The 20,250-nt window shown below is 47.9% G+C and overlaps 1 protein-coding gene across 7 annotated transcripts in view; it reads left to right on the top strand.

Annotated features, from left to right (window-relative positions):
- The window catches only part of rbm27 (RNA binding motif protein 27), a 211,438-nt gene that overhangs the window by 41,865 nt on the left and 149,323 nt on the right, over positions 1 to 20,250 (top strand). For all 7 annotated transcript variants that reach the window (XM_085995831.1, XM_085995832.1, XM_085995834.1 and 4 more), the window contains 2 exons: positions 5,052 to 5,146; positions 6,304 to 6,506. In XM_085995831.1, the coding sequence (XP_085851957.1) occupies positions 5,052 to 5,146; positions 6,304 to 6,506 (298 nt within the window). The remainder of the gene's footprint in view (positions 1 to 5,051; positions 5,147 to 6,303; positions 6,507 to 20,250) is intronic.

Below are 20,250 nucleotides of genomic sequence, written 5' to 3' on the forward strand. Positions count from 1 at the left end.
GGCATATAGAGGCAATGTGATCAGGTTAAAAGACTAGAGAAGGAAAACCTTTCTTATAAACACACAGGGCTTGATTTTGCCAGGCCCGAAGAGGCGGGATTGGAGGAGTGTGAGGTGGTAAAATCGCAAAAAATGGTGGGCGGGCCCGATCCCGCCTCTGAGCAATTTTCCCACATGCGTGTTTTCTGACCCCATTTCCATCCCGCCTCCAAGAGGTGGGATAGGCCCTTAAAATGGGATTATAGAGGCAATTAAGTGGTTGAGAGGCCTTTCTGATTTTAACACTTTTCCCACGAGCTGCACGTCTCCTCTGGAACACGCCAGTGAATCCTGGCGGCATCACAAGTGGATTGCTTACTAACAGCTGCAGCTCCACCATTAAAAAGATTTCAGCAATCTTCATTTGCAGGTGACAGAACTTTGTTGTCTCAGGTCTGGGGGAACTTTTAGCAGGCCTACTCATTGTTGTGGATGTTTGGAGCCTGACACGCATCTCCAGTGTGACCTCCTGGGAAACCCCTCTCCCCACCTTGACTGAGCGCTTCCTCAACTGAGGTATATACCACAAGCATGGGAACCATTTACTTCCTTTCCTCCTGGACATCAGATTTGGACGAAGACCAGCCGTGGCAGCAGCAGAACCCTGAACAACAGCAGCACTAACTGCAGGAGCAACAGCAGGAGCGCCAAGTTGCTGCTCACCCACCTGAAACTGCACAGGCCAGAAGGCGCCAGCGCATGAAAGCACATCGGTGCAGGAGATACCCCCAAAACAGGGTCTACAGACAGAGGATCAGCTACCTCAACGTGACTGAGCAGCAGTGCCAAAGGAGGCTCCGACTTTCGCGAGAGGTAGTGGGTGACATCTGTGCAATGCTGCAGCAAGAGCTGGAGCCCAGAGGAGCAGGTGGACACCCCTTACCAGTGGCTGTCGAAGTCACCACCGCACTCAACTTATTTGCTTCAGGCTCCTTCCAGGGATCAACAGCAGACATCAGCAGCATCTCCCAGGCGGCCGCACACACTTGCATCACGCAGGTAACCGATGCCCTCTTTGCCATCGCGCACAATTACTTCAATTTCTCCAAGGATCAAGCCAGTGTAACAGCGCGTGCGGTTGGGTGTGACAATCTCTGGCAGGCTTTCCAAGGGTGCAGGGCATCGTTGACTGCACATATGTGGCCCTTAAGGCACCCCATCACAATCCAGGTATTTTTGTCAACCGCAAGGGCTTCCACTCCCTCAACATACAGCTCGTGTGTGACGTGGTTTTGTGGACAAACTTTTTGATGCTTCAAAGAAGGAAATTTTGCATGTTTGCGCCAAGTACCCTGGCAGATGCCATGACTCCTTCATCCTGCGCTAGTCTAGTGTGCCTCCGCTCTTCAGCCCGCCAGACCAACTTTTCGGATGGTTACTTGGAGACAAGGGCTATCTCCTGAAGTAGTGGCTAATGATGCCGTTGAGGAGCCCATCCAACGAAGCTGAGGAGCGCTACAACTCCAGCCACATTTCCACCAGATCCATAATCGAATAAACCATCGCTTTGCTGAAGATGCGCTTCAGATGCCTTGATAGATCAGGTGGAGCCCTGCAGTACTCGGCAGTCAGGCCCTCCAGAATGGCCGCAGTCTGCTGTGCACTTCACAACATGGCACAGCATCGTGGCTTGCAGATGCCTGAGGAAGAAGTGGCCCATCACATAGCCTCCTCAGATGAGGAGGAGAGCGACAACGGACAGCTTGCAGAGGCGCAGCAGCATGCGAGCATATTGCTGCCCAGGATGCAAGGGGCGCACTCATCTTGGCCAGATTTGCTTAGCCTAGCCAATCAAGCACTTTTGCCTCGCAGCTTCTTACCAGAGCGTCGACAATGGCCAAGAACCTGCGGATTCCTATCACTCTGACCACCATACTGACAATTGCAAGTCACCCATAGCCCTCAATGTGGAAGTCCCATTCGCGAAATGACACAGACCACAACTTCAACAGTTTGCCAGCAGAATTTTTTATCGCAACAAGCAACTGATGGCATTTCAAAAATAAACACATGACACCCAAGTGACTACCCTTGTGACTACTTGTGCATTATCTTCCTCTTGTGCATGTTCCTACGTGGTGCTTGCCCTGTGGCTTCAGCAGATGTGGAGGCCCCTTGCTCACTTTCTTGCTGCTCCTGCCTCGACACCTTTGGCGGGCGCCCTCTGGGGTTGCGAGCCTGTGAGGGCTCGGCAACAGTCTGCTGCTCCTGCGGCTGTGCAGGGGTTGAGACGTCAATCTCAGTTGGGTGGGGACTCTGGTGGGGCTCTGACCGAGGGCTCTGCAGTGGCATGTTTGTGTGAGTGCTTCCTTGTTGCCTGCCACCAACATCTCTCTCATGGGTCAGCCCCACTTCAGAGCTAGCAAGTGGCTGGACAGCACCTTTCTGCACTTCAGGGGGGCCATGAGAACCCGTTTGAGCTGGAAGTCCTGCTCCAGAGGACTTCCATGAAGGCTGGTTTCTCTGCTTAATAGCTGACCATCGCTCCTTAAGAGATGTCAGTCTATTCTGAACAATGACCATGTTTTCACGACCCTGGCGACGAAGCTCCTCCATGGCCGTAGCCATCCTCTCCTCCTACGGTAGCCATCCTTTCCATGGAGGTTGCCATCCTTTCCGTGGTGATGCATTCATGCGCCAACGCCTCTACAAAGGCTCTGCTCATGTTAGCGATGGACTCCTCCATTCGCTCCACACTCGCAGCGACCCTGGAGACAAAACCTGCCAGAGACTCCTGCAACTGTTCCTGGAGTTCCAGCACCGCTCTTCTGAATGGACCCGGAGGCACAGGGTCGACATGCAGCTGAGCCGAGCTGGCAGAGTCCTGCGCCCTCCGACGAGGACCCTCCACTGCTGTCTCTGTCTCCACCATCTGCTGATGCTCACTTGTGAGCTGTGATACAACAGGTGACAGACAACACTACACTATCTCGTGAAGTTCCCACAGAGGTGCGAGTGTCTGCGCTGGTGCTGGGTGCGCTGAATTCTGCTGATGCTATGCCTTCAAAGGTTGCAGCTTCCTCTGAGGAGTCCTGAAGCTCAGGCTGTTCCTCCTGGACAGTGGGGACGGGGGCTGTCGATGGTCCTGTGGGGGAGTAAAGGAAAGAGTTGGAGATGTGACGTAAAGTTTGCATGCATATGGAATTGTGCAGATGATCATAAGTCAATCTGTTCGAGCATCAGAATCATTCAGTCACTCATGCAATGTCAATGAGAGAGATGCCAAACTATTTTGTCACCAGCTTGCTGTGATGCACCCATCTCTCTGTCCCCGACTTGCGAATCTTCCTCGACACCGGCAATTTCCAGGGCTGCCTGCAACGAGGTGGTGAGTTGGGCTATTGAGGGTGGCCCTCCTCCTGTTCTCGCTCTTTCCCTGTTATTGTGGGCTCTCTTTTCCTGCAATGAGGGAGACAAGTGGAGTTTGAGTGAGAATGAAGGAGTGAGTGTAGAGAATCCATAGCATAGATGCTTAGAAGGACACAAAGATGGAGTGAGGTGGCAAGACCAAGGGCCCTCCCTGTGTGTTGTAAGTTGTTTTCATAGCATAACAGCGATAGGAAGTGTGAAGGCTGCATGGTCGAATAGTTAAGTGAATGTGAACATAGAGAGAGGGGGTAAGGGTGCAGGGATGTCGATGTCAAGTGGGATGTGGAGGAAGAGGTTGGCAAAGCTGAATGCTAGTGAGGAGAGGCGATGGGGATCAGATTGAGGGTGATGGGAAAGTCATACTCACTCACTTTTCCTGTGCGCAGAAGGTCATGAAACCTCTTCCTGCACTGCAGCCAGGTTCTGCAGCACATAGACATTGAGTTGACCTCCTGGGCCACTTGCTTCCACACAGATTTAGTCTGCTGGGGAGACTTTTTCCTCCCTGAGGAAGGGAACAGCACCTCCTTATTTGATCTTGCTCCCTCCACCAGAGCTTGCAGGACGGCGTCATCGAACCTTGGAGCACGCTTTGGCCTACTGCTGGACATAGTTGCTGAATGAAGCAATCACAACAATGGGCATAAAGTTTCCAGTCTCCAGAAGAAGCAAGGCTGCTTGCAGGCCTTAAATCCAGCAGCATTGATGATGTTATCGGAGGCAACTTTCTGTATGAAAAGACTCATTGGGCCAGGGGTTTCCACACGCTGGAAATCAAGTGCCCAATTAGGGGAAAATTGCACTTTTTTCCCACTTCACATCGGAGTCGGGTTCCTGACATGAAAACCACCTGACACGCCCCCAGCCTGCCCCAATGGCAAAATCCAGCCCACAGTGGATTCAGGAGACATGTGCCATAGAAATTAATTCTGGTCAGAATTGAACAGATATCAAACCTTTTGGGAATGATTTATTCCACAATGCAGTTGTCGTCTTCCATTGTATCTGAAGGTTTTGAAAATTTGCAAAATTTTTTTTGTCTTGGGGAGGTCGGGGGGGGGGATAAAAAATGATGCATTTGTTTAGCTTTAATCTTGTGGTTGCCATTTGCTGGCTATCTCAGATTATTGCATACAATTTGCGAAAAAGTACCTGTATCCTACTTGCATGTAAACCACATACGTATATGGATTTGCTGCACCAATGATGTACAGTGTTTATTTGGCAAATAATCTACAGAATTTTTTTTTCATGTATGTAGCATTATTTCTGACTTTCTGATTTGGTGTTTCATTGATCATGTTGACCAATTTGGTGGGAGATGTGACGGTCCAAGCAATTCTAGCAACTAACAGATTTCAGGCAGCAATCTAGTAAATTTAAAGGAGGTTGCAGAGTCGAATGTCAGATTTTATAATATTGTTGGGTTGTAGTGTTATGTGAGCTGTCTGAGGGGTCAACTACTAGAGAAGTTTGGAAGAAGTACTCACGGGGTTATCTGCTGAGATATAATCATTCCACTTTTTTTATTTTATATGGGAGATGTACTATTTACATTGAGTTTTCTGCTAATATTTTTCTGAATTTGTAACCGCCATAAACATTTATTTTCCTCTCTTTTTCATTGCTTATTGCTATTTTAGGTTCCCTTGTATGATGACGACCAAGATGGTAGAAAAACTTTATTAAAGAAAAGTCACAGTCCTTTTAAACCCGTTTTGGGACCTATCGATGCAAGGTACGTGCTTTAACCCAAATTATTACCTGAAAGTCTGTGCTCCGACTTGAGCTTGCTTTCAGTACATGTACAACTGATTGTCTCAAAGACGACGGATGTGATCGCCAGTCAGGTACTTAATCTGATTTTGGATAAAGAGAGAGTGTGGAAACAAGTTTATAAAAAATGCTTTTGATTTTGTTTTGGAAGATGCAGCATACTCGGGGGGGGGGGCGCGGGGAAAGAGTACCCGTTTCTACTTATTTTCCCATAAAGACATGGCTGAAGCCAGAGAAGTATTGCTTGTGAATTCTGTTGCTTTGTTGTTTTTCATGAATTCTGGATATGTATTAGATTTAATATATCACGCCACAATGATAAATAAGTAATGGTAACCATATCATTTCAGTTTCAGTGCTTTTCTGATTTTTGTAACGTTACAATATAAATTGGATTAAGACATTAAGGAGATAAAATTCTTTTTGTAATGAAAAATGGAAGAATGCCTGTTTTTTCCCAAAACAAATGACCCGCTAATGAAATTGCACCCTCGCCATTTGCATATTTTGATAGCTGTACATTCCAGCTTTCCTTCGTGGATTGTAATTACGGAGAAAATGGGCAGTTTTCATTGAGAGCTTTTGCATCCACAGTAATTCTTTACTGATAGCGACAGTAAAATTTTGCAGGTAAATTTCAAGATTAATATTGCCTAGCAATATACTGAATGCTAATTCATCTTGTAATGATGGGTTGAATGCACAGTGACCCAAATGTTTTCAACTGAAGAAAATGTTTTAGCAGTGTACAACAAAACCCATCTTGTGTTTTCATGCAAATTATTTCTGAAAATTTCTTTTTTGTTCACCTAGATATTTCCAGATCTGTACGTTTTGATTGCTTTTGAATTATTTCCACGACCACCTTTATCAGCAGTTTAACGTGGGGGACTTGTGAATATTGTTTCTGTTTTAGTTCATATTGCCAGAAATTAATGTGGGATGATCCCTGCACTCTGAAACACTTCAACTTGGCAGGAGAGATAAACAGTATCTAATTGGACAGTTTCAAATGTTAGCTATCCAATTAGAACTAAAGTTTGATTGGATTTTTTAAACACGTGGATTTGAAAGACCATAACTTTATTACAAATATGATGCGTTCTTTCAATTTGTCAGAAATCGTGACGACAAAAAACGTGAAGAACGACGGCGCAGAGACTTTGAGAGATATCCTCATCCCAGAGATCTTTATCGAGAACGGTATGACCGCCGTAGAGGCAGAAGCTATAGTCACAGTCCAACAAAGAGCACAAGTCGAAGTCGCAGTCGCAGTAGAGACCGGACTCGAGATCTCGGGCGCAGCAACAGTACAAGCAGGGGTAAGCCATAATATGCTTGTGAAACTTGTAGGTTTTAAGCTTTTGACTTCAGAGCTCTACAACTGTTCCTCCTTCTTAGATACTTTTATTTTTTGGGTGGTGGGGAGAGGGACGGTGCAGTGGTGAGTAACCTATTTACTGTCAACATTGATTCATAATCATTCAATGGAAGGTGGATTTCTCTGATATGGGCCTGATTATTGCTAGGTTTTCCTCTACGCTGAGTTCATTGCAGTGCTGGACAAAGCTCCATCTAGATATCAACAATGACAACTTGGATTTATTTAGCTCCTTTTACATAGGAAAGCTTCCCAAGGCAATTTGCAAGAGCAAAATCAGGCAAAAATTGACATCGAGCCAAAGAATGAGATATTAGGATAGGTGACTGAAGTAGGTTTTAAGATGTAAAGGCCCTAAGCTCTGCAATTCTCTCCCTAAACCTTGCTCTTCCACTTCTCTCTTGCAAAGAACTGAAGAAACTCCCCAACAGGTGATGCTAGAAGAGGAGGGACAGAGTAAATGAGACATTAGGATAGGATAGAGCATCATCACCCATTCAACTTTTCATTTGCCCTTTGGTTCTGGAGAAGGGCAAATGTATTCCCATTATTTTAAAATGGATATGGGAGTCTCTTATCATACCTTTAAAAAAAAATTAGAATTGCTCATGAGGGACAAGCTGGTAGAACATTTAGGATGCAATATATACACTAATTGTTAGAAGTCACCATGGAGTTACAAAAGTAAAGTCATGCCAGACCAATCTAACAGAATTTTTATTAAAATAATTAAGGTGGTAGATGTAGTTTACTTAGATTTTAGTAAAGTTTTATGGGCTTTGACATGGAAATCTAGTTGAAAATATTAGCAGACATCAGCTTACTGAGGTGGATTGAGTTGTGCCTGAGCAACAGGAAATAGAGGGCTTGTATAAATAGCAAGTGTTCTGGGTGGATGGGTGTGTTGAATGGGGTCACAGGGCTATGTAGAGCCGTTTTCATAAACTATATGAAAATGTGTGTTGGTAGCTTCATCTCCGTAAGTTTTAAGGAGCATTTTAAAGAAGGAGAGAGAGGCAGAGAGGTTTATAAGGGAATTCCAGAAATTAGGGCCGAGATAGCTGAAGGCACGGCTACCAATAGTGGTGCGATGAAAATCGGGGATGTGCAAGAGGCCAGAATTGGATGAGTGCAGAGGGTATGGGGAGAAAGCAGGGACCGGGTACTGAATTTGGATGATCAGCCATGATCGCATTGAATGGCGGAGTAGGCTCGAGGGGCCGAATGGCCTACTCCTGCTCCTATCTTCCATGTTTCTATTTCGGAGGGTTGTAAGGCTCGAGGAAGGTACAGAGATAGGGAGGGAAGACACCACGAAGGGATTTGAAAACAAGGATGAGAACACCAAAATAATAGGTTGGTTAATATGGTAGCAGATGGAGCAAGCTTTAAAATTACTTAAACTGTGAGTAAGCAATTTGAAGATGTAGTTAAATTATAGGGGAATAGATAGACGTTTCTGCGGCCGCAAACGAGACTCCAGGATGGTATGTTGCCTCCCTGGTGCAAGGGTCAAGGATGTCTCGGAGCGGCTGCAGGGCATTCTGGAGGGGGAGGGTGAACAGCCAGTTGTCGTGGTGCATGTAGGTACCAACGATATAGGTAAAAAAAAACTGGATGAGGTCCTAAAAGCTGAATATAGGTAGTTGGGAGGTAAATTAAAAAATAGGACCTCAAAGGTAGTAATCTGAGGATTGCGACCAGTGCCACGTGCTAATCAGTAGAAATAGAAGGATATTTCAGATGAATACGTGGCTAGAGGAATGGTGCAAGGGGGAGGGATTCAAGTTCCTGGGACATTGGAACTGGTTCTGGGGGAGGTGGGACCAGTACAAACTGGACGGTTTGCACCTGGGCAGGACCAGGACCAATGTCCTAGGGGGAGTGTTTGCAAGTGCTGTTGGGCAGGGTTTAAACTAAAGTGGCAGGGGTTGGAAACCTGTGCAGGGAGAAAGGAAAGGGAAGCAAGGATAGAAGCAAAAGACAGGAAGGAGACAAAAGTGGCAGTGAGAGAAATCAAGGGTGTAAATCAAACATGGCCACAGTAAATAGTAATTCTAAAAGGGCTAAGAGTGTTTAAAAAAACAAGCCTGATGGCTTTGTGTCTTAATGCGAGGAGCATTCGTAATAAGGTGGATGAATTAGCAGTGCAAATAGATGTAAACGGATATGATATAATTGGGATTACGGAGACATGGCTCCAGGGTGACCATAAGAACATAACATAAGAAATAGGAGCAGGAGTAGGCCATACGGCCCCTCGGGCCTGCTCCGCCATTCAATAGGATCATGGCTGATCTGAATCTAGACTCGCGTCCACTTCCCTGCCCTCTCCCCGTAACCCCTAATTCCCTTACCTGCTAGGAAAATGTCTATCTCCATTTTAAATTTATTTAATGTTGCAGCTTCCACAGCTCTCTGGGGTAGCAAATTCACCCTCTGAGTGAAGAAGTTTCTCCTCATCTCAGTTTTGAAAGGGCAGCCCATTATTCTAAGATTATGCCCCCTAGTTCTAATCTCACCCATCAGTGGAAACATCCTCACCGCATCCACCCGATCAAACCCCCTCACAATCTTTTATGTTTCGATAAGATCGCCTCTCATTCTTCTGAACTCCAATGAGTAGAGTTCCAACCTACTCAACCTTTCCTCATACGTCAACCCCCTCATCTCCTCTGGAATCAACTGAGTGAACCTTCTCTGAACCGCCTCGAGAGCAAGTATATCTTTTCTTAAATATGGAAACCAAAACTGCACGCAGTATTCCAGGTGTGGCCTCACCAATACCCTGTATAACTGCAGCAAGACTTCCCTGTTTTTATACTCCATCCCCCTTGCAATAAAAGCCAAGATTCCATTGGCCTTCCTGATCACCTGCTGCACCTGCATACTAACTTTTTGTGTTTCATGCACCAGGACCCCCAGATCCCTTTGTACTGTAGCACTTTGCAGTTTCTCTCCATTTAGATAATAACTTGCTCTTTGATTTTTTTCTGCCAAAGTGCATAACCTCACACTTTCCAACATTATATTGCATCTGCTAAATCTCTGCCCACTCACTTAGCCTGTCTATGTCCTTTTGCAGGTTTTTTATGTCCTCCTCACTCACTGCTTTCCCTCCCATCTTTGTATCGTCGGCAAACTTGGATATGTTGCACTCGGTCCCTTCCTCCAAATCGTTAATATAGATTGTAAAGAGTTGGGGTCCCAGTACTGACCCCTGCGGAACGCCACTAGTTACTGATTGCCAGCCCGAGAATGAACCATTTACCCCAACTCTTTGTTTTCTGTTAAATAGCCAATCTTTCACCCATGCCAGTATATTACCCCCAATCCTGTGATTTTTTTTATCTTGATCAGTAATCTTTTGTGTGGAACCTTGTCAAATGCCTTTTGGAAGTCCAAATACACTACATCCACTGGTTCCCCTTTATCCACCCTGTATGTTACATCCTCAAAGAATTCGAGCAAATTTGTCAAACATGACTTCCCCTTCGTAAAACCATGCTGACTCTGTCCTATTAAATTATGTTTACCCAAATGCTCTGTTACTGTTTCCTTAATAATGGACTCCAACATTTTGCCAACCACAGATGTTAGGCTAACTGGTCTATAGTTTCCAGCTTTTTGTCTACTTCCCTTCTTAAATAAGGGTGTTACATTAGCAGTTTTCCAATCTGCCGGGACCTTTCCTGAGTCCAGGGAGTTCTGGAAAATGATCACCAATGCATCCACAATCCTTACCGCCACTTCTCTCAAGACCCTAGGATGTAGGCCATCAGGTCCGGGGGATTTATCCGCCTTAAGTCCCATTATTTTACTGAGTACCATCTCCTTAGTGATTTTAATCGTGTTTAGCTCCTCCCCCTCCCATTGCCCCCTGTTTGTCCAGTGTTGGGATATTTTTAGTGTCCTCTACTGTAAAGACTGATACAAAATATTTGTTCAGCGTCTTTGCCATCTCCATGTTCCCCACCACTAGTGTCCCAGTCCCATCCTCCAAGGGACCAACGTTCACTTTAGCCACCCTTTTTCTTTTTATATAGCTGTAGAAACTCTTGCTATATGTTTTTATATTTTATGCTAGTTTACTTTCATAATCTATCTTCCCTTTCTTAATTAATCTTTTAGTTATTGTTTGCTGGCTTTTAAATGCTCCCCAATCTTCTATCCTCCCACTAGATTTGGCTACTTTATATGCCCTTGTTTTCAGTCGGATACTATCCTTTATTACTTTACTAAGCCACGGATGGCTGTCTTTTCTTTTACTCCCCTTTTTCCTCAGTGGAATATATTTATCTTGAAAGATGTGAAATATCTCCTTGAATGTAGACCACTGCTCTTGTACCGTCTTACACTTTAATCTGTTTTCCCAGTCCACTTTAGTCAATTCTACTCTCATACCTTCATAGTCTCCTTTATTTAAGCTTAGTACGCTGGTTTGAGATCCAACTGTCTCACCCTCAAACTGAATTTGGAATTCAACCATATTATGGTCACTCATTCCAAGGGGATCCTTTACTAGGACATTTTTTATTAATCCTGTCTCATTACACAGGACCAGATCTAAGATTGCCTGCCCCCTGGTTGGTTCAGTTACATACTGCTCAAGGAACCCGTCCCTAATACACTCTATGAACTCTTCCTCAATGCTGCCATGCCCAATTTGATTAGTCCAGTCAATATGAAAGTTAAAATCCCCCATGATTATAGCTGTTCCCTTATTACAAGCCCCAACTATTTCATGATTTATACTCCGACCAACAGAGTTGCATCTGTTAGGAGGCCTATAGACTACGCCCACTAGTGACTTTTTCCCCTTATTATTCCTTATCTCCACCCAAACTGTTTCACTATCCTGATCCTTTGACCCAATATCATTTCTGACTATTGCAGTGATTCCATCCTTGATTAACATAGCAACCCCGCCTCCCTTTCCTTCCTGTCTGTCCTTCCTAATTGTCAAATACCCTTGTATGTTTAGTTCCCATTCATGATTATCTTGCAGCCATGTTTCCGTAATGGCCACCAGATCATACCCATGTGTAGTTATTTGCACCGTCAACTCGTCAATTTTGTTACGAATGCTGCGTGCATTCAGATAAAGAACTTTCAAATATGTTTTCTGACAGTTTATTCCTGCTTTTACCCCTTTTACTACTTTACCTTTATCATTATACATTCTGTCCCTTCCTGACACGCTCTGGTTTTTAATTCCCCCACTGCTACCTTGCTCTATTGCCTTCTCCGCTGCCATTTTTATTTTTCGCTCTCTTAAAACCTCCCCCCCAATAATTAGTTTAAAGCCCTCTCTACAGCCCTAGTTATTCGATTCGCCAGGATTCTAGTCCCAGCACTGGCCAAGTGAAGTCCGTCCCAACGGAACAGCTCTCTCCTCTCCCAGTACTGATGCCAGTGTCCCAGGAAGCAAAACCCATTTCTCCCACACCAGTCTTTGAGCCACGCATTTAACTCTCTAATTTTATTTACCCTAGCCAAATTTGCACGTGGCTCCGGTAGTAATCCAGAGATTATTACCCTTGTGGTTCTGCTTTTTAATTTGGCCCCTAGCTGCTCAAACTCCCTCAGCAGAACCTCCTTCCTTGTCCTATCTATGTCGTTGGTACCAATATGGACCACGACAACTGGATCCTCCCCCTCCCACTCCAAGTTTCTCTCCAGCCCAGAGGAGATGTCCTTAACCCTGGCACCGGGCAGGCAACACAGCCTTCGGGACTCTCGCTCTCGGCTGCAAAGAACTCTATCTATCCCCCTAATGATACTATCCCCTACCACTACAACATTTCTTTTAACTCCCCCCACTTGAATGGCCCCCCGCTCCACGGTGCTGTGGCCAGGTTGCTCATCCTCCCCGCAGTCCCTGTTCCCATCCTCACAGGGAGTAAGAGCCTCAAACCTGTTGGACAAGAGCAAGGGCTGCGGCTCCTCCAACACTACCTCCTGGATCCCCGTACCTGCCTCACTTCTAGTCACACCATCCTGACCCTGGCCACGGACTACATCTGAATTAATTAATCTAATTGGTGTGACTACCTCCTGATACAGAGTCCAGGTAACTCTTCCCCCTCCCTGATGTGTCTCAGGCCTAGAAATTCAGTTGTTTGCGCCAGCCGCTAGCGCCTTAGGAGGAGGAGATGTGGGGTGCTAAGCGGCTAGCGCCCGGGCGCAGCGCGATCTGCGCCTCTCGCCAACTTCAGTTAAGATTTAGTGGCGGCGCCAAGCCTTTGCGCGCGCTCAGCTGCGCGCGCAGATCCTGACGTCATTTCATGGTGCAACGCCCTTTGTGCGCCCCAAACGAAGTCAGAAATAGATGGTAGAAAGGTGAGAAGCAATAAGCAAAGGAGAGAAACACAAAGGGCCAAACTAATTCATAATGAGAGTGTGAAAAAAGCAAGCCTGAAGGCTTTGTATCTTAATGCTAGAAGCATTAGGAACAAGGTGGATGAATTAGTTGTGGAAATAGAGGTAAACAAGTATGATTTGATTGGGATTACAGAAACGTGGCTGCAGGGTGGGCAAGGCTGGGAACTTAACATCCAGGGATATACAATATTTAGGAAGGATCGGCAAAAAGGTAGGGGAGGTGGGGTAGCATTGCTGGTAAAGGAGGGGATTAATGCAATGGAAAGGAAGGATATTAACTCGGATGAAACGGAATCTGTATGGGTAGAAATGAGAAATAGCAAGGGGAGGAAAACGTTAGTGGGTGTGATATATAGGCCTCCAAATAGTAATATGGAGGTGAGGGAAGGCATAAAAAGGGAAATTAGAGAAGCGTGCGATAAGAGCACAGCTGTCATCATGGGTGACTTTAATTTACATATTGATTGGACTACCCAAATTTAGTAAAAATTCTGAGGAGGAGGAATTCCTGGAATGTTTTCGGGACGGTTATCTGGACCAATATGTCGAGGAGCCGACTCGAGATCAGGCCATTTTAGACTGGGTATTGTGCAATGAGAAGGGACTTATCAACAATCTTCTTGTACGAGGCCCCTTGGGTCAGAGCGATCATAATATGATCGAGCTCTCAGTCGAGATGGAGAGTGAGGAAATTGAATCAGAGACTAAGGTCCAGAACTTAAATAAAGGGAATTACGAGGGTATGAGACGGGAATTGGGTAAGATTGATTGGGTGGTGTTTCTGGGGGGATTGACAGTGGATAGACAATGGCAAGCATTCAAAGATAGAATGGAAGAATTCCAGAACATGTTTATACCGGTTTGGCATAAAAATAAACCTAAAAAGGTGGCTCAACCGTGGATAACGAGGGAAATTAGGGACAGCATAAAATCAAAAAAAAGGGCATATCAACTGGCAATAAAAAGCACCAGACCGGAAGATTGGGGGCAGTACAGGATACAGCAAAAGAGGACAAAGGGATTAATCAGGAAGGGGAAAATAGAATACGAAAGTAAACTTGCAGCAAACATAAAGACAGACTGCAAAAGCTTTTATCGGTATATCAGGAGGAAAAGACTGGTAAAATCCCAAGTCGGTCCCTTGCAGTCCGATTCGGGAGAATATATAATGGAGAATAAGGAAATGGCAGACCAATTAAACTCATACTTTGGTTCTGTATTCACAAAGGAGGACACAAATAACCTCCCAGGAATATCGGCAAACATAGGGACTAATGAGAGGGAGGAGCTGACAGAAATTAGTATCTCTAGGGATATGGTGTTGGGTAAGTTGAGGGGACTGAAGGCCGACAAATCCCCGGGGCCTGATAAACTACATCCTAGGGTACTTAAGGAGGTGGCCCTGGAGATAGCAGATGCTCTAAGGATCATCTTCCGGAACTCCATTGACTCGGGAACAGTACCCGTGGATTGGAGGGTAGCTAATGTTACCCCAATATTTAAAAAGGGGGGTAGAGAGAAAGCAGGGAATTATAGACCAGTAAGCCTTACATCGGTTGTGGGCAAAATGCTAGAGTCCATTATTAAGGATAAAATAGCGGAGCACTTGACAAATGGGGAAAGGATCGGACAGAGTCAACATGGATTTACAAAGGGTAAATCGTGTTTGACTAATCTGCTGGAATTTTTTGAGGAAGTAACTGGTAAAATAGATGGGGGAGAGCCAGCGGATGTGGTGTACCTTGACTTCCAGAAAGCCTTCGATAAGGTTCCACACAAAAGATTATCATGCAAAATTAAGGCTCATGGGATTGGGGGCAATGTATTAACGTGGATAGAGAACTGGCTGGCGGATAGAAAACAGAGAGTTGGAATAAACGGCTCGTTTTCGGAGTGGCAGGCAGTGACCAGCGGGGTGCCGCAAGGATCTGTCCTGGGACCCCAGCTGTTCACAATATATATAAATGATCTGGATCAGGGAATTGGATGCAATATTTCCAAATACGCTGACGACACTAAGCTAGGAGGAGGGGTGGGCTCTGATGAGGATGTCAGGAGGCTACAGTGCGATTTGGACAGGTTGGGGGAATGGGTGGATACGTGGCAGATGCACTATAATGTGGATAAATGCGAGGTTATCCACTTTGGGGGTAAAAACAGGAGGGTGGATTATTATCTAAATGGCAATAGATTGGGAGATGGGGAAGTGCAGAGGGACCTGGGTGTTCTTGTGCACCAGTCACTGAAGGAGAGCATGCAGGTGCAACAGGCGATTAAGAAGGCAAATGGTATGTTGGCCTTCATATCAAGGGGGTTCGAGTATAGGAATAGGGATACCTTACTACAGCTGTACAAGGTGCTGGTGAGACCGCATCTGGAGTATTGTGTACAGTTTTGGTCGCCCCATCTGCGGAAGGATGTTCTTGCCATGGAAAGAGTGCAGCGGCGATTCACCAGGCTGATACCTGGAATGGCAGGAATGACCTACGAGGAGAGATTGAATAGTTTGGGCTTGTACTCACTGGAGTTTAGAAGATTGAGAGGGGATCTCATCGAAACATATAAAATTATGGCAGGCCTGGACAGGCTGAATTCAGAGAGAATGTTTCCAATGGCAGGGGAGCACAGAACCAGGGGCCACCGTCTAAAAATAGCGGGCAAATCATTTAAAACAGAGATGAGGAAGAATTTCTTCACTCAAAGAGTGGTGAGCCTGTGGAATTCCCTGCCACAGAGGGCTGTGATGGCTAATTCAATAAATATTTTCAAGAGAGAATTGGATATATTTCTGAAGGCTAAGGGGATTAAGGGTTACGGAGAAAAGGCGGGGACGGGGTACTGAACTGGTAAGATCAGCTAAGATCTCAGACGAAGATCAGCCATGATCTCATTGAATGGCGGAGCAGGCTCGAAGGGCCGAATGGCCTACTCCTGTTCCTATCTCTATGTCTAAACCGGAAATTCAGTGGCGCCGGCCTATTGTGCGCCTGGCGCCCCTAGTGACTGGTAGAGGGGAACGGTTCCCAGTCGCTGCGGGGGGCGCTAATTAAAGGGCACTCCTCCTGCAGTAGAAATGGCAGCCATTTTGCAACACTCCTTCTTTGTGAGAGACGGATCTTTGGAGAGAGACAAAAGTAGAGAGCTTTCTGGTTTGGCTCAACACTCGCACAGGTACTTGTGGCTTCAGGCCACAGCTTTGCACTTGTCTTTAACTTCAGAGCCATAGCATTGATTGGAAACATATAATGGGGGCTGCAATGGGTGGAAAGGTTGGGCTTCTCCATTGCATTCAAAGGGCTCAGAGACGTCGTGAGAGAGTGCCAGTCATGGCCAGACGGAGAAGGGGCAACAGGCGTCGGCAAAGGAGGCCTTACCCACCCAGGGTATACCGCCAGCAGTTCTCATATCTGAACATGCCTGACGAGCAGTGTGTTCGGAGGCTGCGATTCAGAAGGGCGGTGGTCACTGAGATCTGCCACCTGCTTCGCGGAGATCTGCCGCCACAGCTGAGGAGCAGGACGTCTCTGTCGGTGGCAGTGAAGGTGACAGTGTCTCTCAACTTCTATGCCACCGGCTCCTTCCAATCCGCTACTGGGGACATTTCCAACATCTCCCAGTTTGCGGTACATTGCTGCATCCGCCAGGTGACCAATGCCCTTTTCAGAAGGAGACGTCAGTTCATCTCCTTCTCCATGACCGTTGACAAGCAGCAACAGCGTGCAATGGGCTTTGCAGCATTAGCGGGCTTCCCCATGGTGCAGGGCGCCATTGACTGCACGCATGTGGCTTTGCGGGCACCTCTAGAGAATGCCGAGGATTACCGCAACCGGAAGGGCTACCACTCGCTCAACGTGCAGTTGGTGTGTGACCACAGGCAGCTCATCCTAGCTGTCAATGCCCGCTTTCCAGGCAGCAGCCACGATGCCTTCATCCTGCGCCAGACTTCTGTGGCAGACATGTTCCAGGCCCAGCCTCACCCACGAGGATGGCTTCTCGGGGACAAAGGCTATCCTTTGTGCACCTGGCTGATGACCCCGCTCCGTGCGCCCCGCACCCCTGCTGAAGAGGGATACAATGACAGCCATCAAGCAACCAGGAACATCATTGAGCAAACAATCGGCGTCCTGAAGCAACGGTTCCGCTGTCTGGATCGTTCCGGAGGAGCCCTACAGTACTCGCCTGAGCGAGTCTCCCATTTCGTTGCCGTGTGCTGCATGCTGCACAACCTGGCTATCCGCAGGACTCCGCCACTGCCACCAGACATTGGAGGACCACCGGAGGAGGAGGAGGACCAGCACAGGAGGGAGGCAGAAAGTGCAAGGGCTGCCCATCGGCGGCTTATTGCACGTCGGTTCTAGGCCCCCTCTCAGGGAATGGCTTGGCACAAGATGAATGTCGCTGCTCCACAAGCCCTCAGCCGAGCAGGGCAGCCAGGACTTCCAAAAGAAAGCATGGACAGTGCGATTTTAGAAAATTTATTACTTTGATACCTCTGTGCCCTTCCTACATAACAAACTAAGAGAGAAGCCCCCCACAAAAAAACAAATAGACCAGTCTCGGTCTTTCCAAAAAAACAAATAGACCAGTCTCGGCCTTTCCAAAAAAACAAATAGACCAGTCTCGGCCTTTCCAATAAAACAAATAGACCAGTCTCGGCCTTTCCAAAAAAACAAATAGACCAGTCTCTGCCTTTCCAATAAAACAAATAAACCAGTCTCGGCCTTTACAAGTAAAACAAAACATTTGACCACACCTCCTACTTTTTCCCCCGCGAGGGTGATGCGTTTCGCATCCGTGACTGGCCCCTGCCCGCCCTGCAGCTCCTCCTCAATGGAACCCCAGTGGCTGCAGCAAGGCTGGGGGAAGGCTGCTGAGGGTCAGATGGCGAGACGGCAGATGCCCTTGGGGGTCGGCCTGGACCAGCTCTGGGCCCGGAGGGACCGGCTGCTGACTGCTCCAACTCTGCTTGGGCGGCAGCAGTCTGTCCAGCGGCTGGTGGCAGCTGCAATGGAGGAGTGACAGTTTCGGCTGCAGGAATGCTGCCAACCTGACAGATCACAGGTACTCCCTGGTCGCCTGATACATTGGCACTCGCACGGGCCAGCACTGCAGCATGCGCAGCAATCTGCTGACGCACAGACTGCTGGGCTGCTGCGGCGCGGCGAGTGCCCTGGCGATGCCTGGCCGATCCAGCGAGGGTGGCAGCAGTTAGTGCCCGTGTGGCCCTGGTCTGTGTCCGCATGACACCAGCCAGTGAATGCACGGCACGACTGAGCACTTGGCTAGAAGCCGCCTGTGCTGCCGCGAAGTCCTGCAGACTACTGGCCTGTGCTGCACTGAATTGTTGCAGACTCCTGGCCTGTGCTGCCCTGAATTCCTGCACACTCCTTGACAGTGACTCTATGGAGTCAGGCATCCTTGCCACTGCAGCCATGAGCTCAGTGGTGTGCCTGCGCTCAGCCTGGGCGGCCATTTCCGCTAGGAGCCGCACCTCCTCTGCGCTCACCGTAGCAGGACTGGAGGCCGCACTCACCCTCCGGGGAGAAGGCCGTCGAGCTTTCCGACCCCTCCCGCGTTGCTGCAGCCCGCTGGGCCCCGGAGCTTCACTCTCCTCCGACCCTTCCCCCCCTGCTCCCCTCCAGGGAAGACGTGTCCCCATCATCGCCATGGGCTGCCTTGGCTGAGGGTGGCACTGATGGTCCGGCTTCCTCTTCCTCCTCCTCGCCCTCCGATTCACTCACAGTGCCAGCTTGAGGGCCCGCCTCCTCACCTGGCGATTCAGCATCTGAAAGCAGGGAGGCACAAGAGTTGCTTTAGAGTGAGTACAGGGCGGCAGCGAGGGAGGCATGAGTGCTGCTATGCACTGCATTGGTCCGACAGTGGCAAAGGATGCTGTTCTGAGGCGCAAGTGGAAAGAGAGAGGTCAAAAAGGTGATGCCCTTACCATTGGGGCCCACAACAGGGTCGGCATCTCCACTGGCGACGGGGCCAATCAGCCGGCCTGACATAATGCACTCCACACGCTGCTCCAGGTCGGAGAGCTGTTTGAGGTCAGGATGGCCTCCCCCGGTCTCACGCTGCTGCCTTCGGTTGTGCGCCACCTTGCCCTGCAAGAGAAAGGACGGCCTCTAAGTACAGTGTGAAGCCCTGACCTTGTCTGCACTGCCTCCCATGGTGGAATAGCCCTGACGGTGTGTAAAGTCCTGAATGTGCAAGTGATTTTCATGACAGTCCCATAGCTGCTGGATGAGGGCTGGGCATTCGGGCTTTCAGGTCCCTTTGCCCATAAACTGAGGTGCACATGCAGGGATGAGGAGGACACTGGAAAGGGTACTCACCCTGACAACCCGAGTGAGGTCGTTGAACTTTTTTCGGCATTGTACAGGAGTCCTGGCAACCATGCTGTTGGAGGTCACCCTGTTTGACACCTCCCTCCAAGCTTTCCGATAGGCGCTGGGCAGCGGCCTCCTGCCACCTTCAGGGAACAGAACATGGCGCCTGCGCTCCACTGCACCAACCAGCACCCTCAGGTCACCCTCGCTGAAGCGCTGCGCGCTCTCCCTGGCCTTCTCCATTGTCCTGGGCGTTGTACAGATCAAGCAGCAGTGGTCAGGCCTTGCTTCAGGGCTGCAGTGTGCAGCCAAACAAATCCACCCTCCCCCTTTAAGAGCTCACCGGCGCCAGAGTGTCTGCCTTCAATCAGCAACTCGCCGCACCTGCGCTGCGCCCGCCCTCGGGGATATCGCCCCGGGCCGCCGGCTTAGCGCCTAATGATAGTCGTGCATCGCCTGTTTTAGCGCAGCAGCAACCTCTTGGGGCGATGCCACTGAATATCGGCGAAGGTGGCGCTAAGTTGCGCCGGGTGCAAACTTTAGCGCCCCAAACGTGGCTATACTGAATTTCTAGGCCTCAGTGTTTGAAGCTCGGGCTCCAGCTCTTCAACACGGAGCCGGAATTCCTCGAGCAGCCAACACTTACTGCAAATGTGATCACCATGAGCATCAATGGTGTCCACCAGCTCCCACATATTGCAGCAGCAACACATCACCTACTCTGCCATTCTATGTAATTAATTAAATTTATTAATATTATTTTTAAATACCCTATGCCCTGATTCTAGATGATGAATATCGCACCTTAGAAACTTAGAAACCAAGGCTGGGAATTCAACATCCGGGGTAGTCAATATTCAGGAAGGACAGGCAAAAAGAAAAAGGAGGTGGGGTAGCATTGCTGGTTAAAGAGGAGATTAACGCAGTAGTAAGGAAGGATATTAACTCTGATGATGTGGAATCTGTATG

Source organism: Somniosus microcephalus, chromosome 8 (assembly GCF_052327205.1).
Source record: "Somniosus microcephalus isolate GS21.2 chromosome 8, FLI_Smic_1.0, whole genome shotgun sequence".
In the NCBI taxonomy this organism is placed as follows: Eukaryota; Metazoa; Chordata; class Chondrichthyes; order Squaliformes; family Somniosidae; genus Somniosus; species Somniosus microcephalus.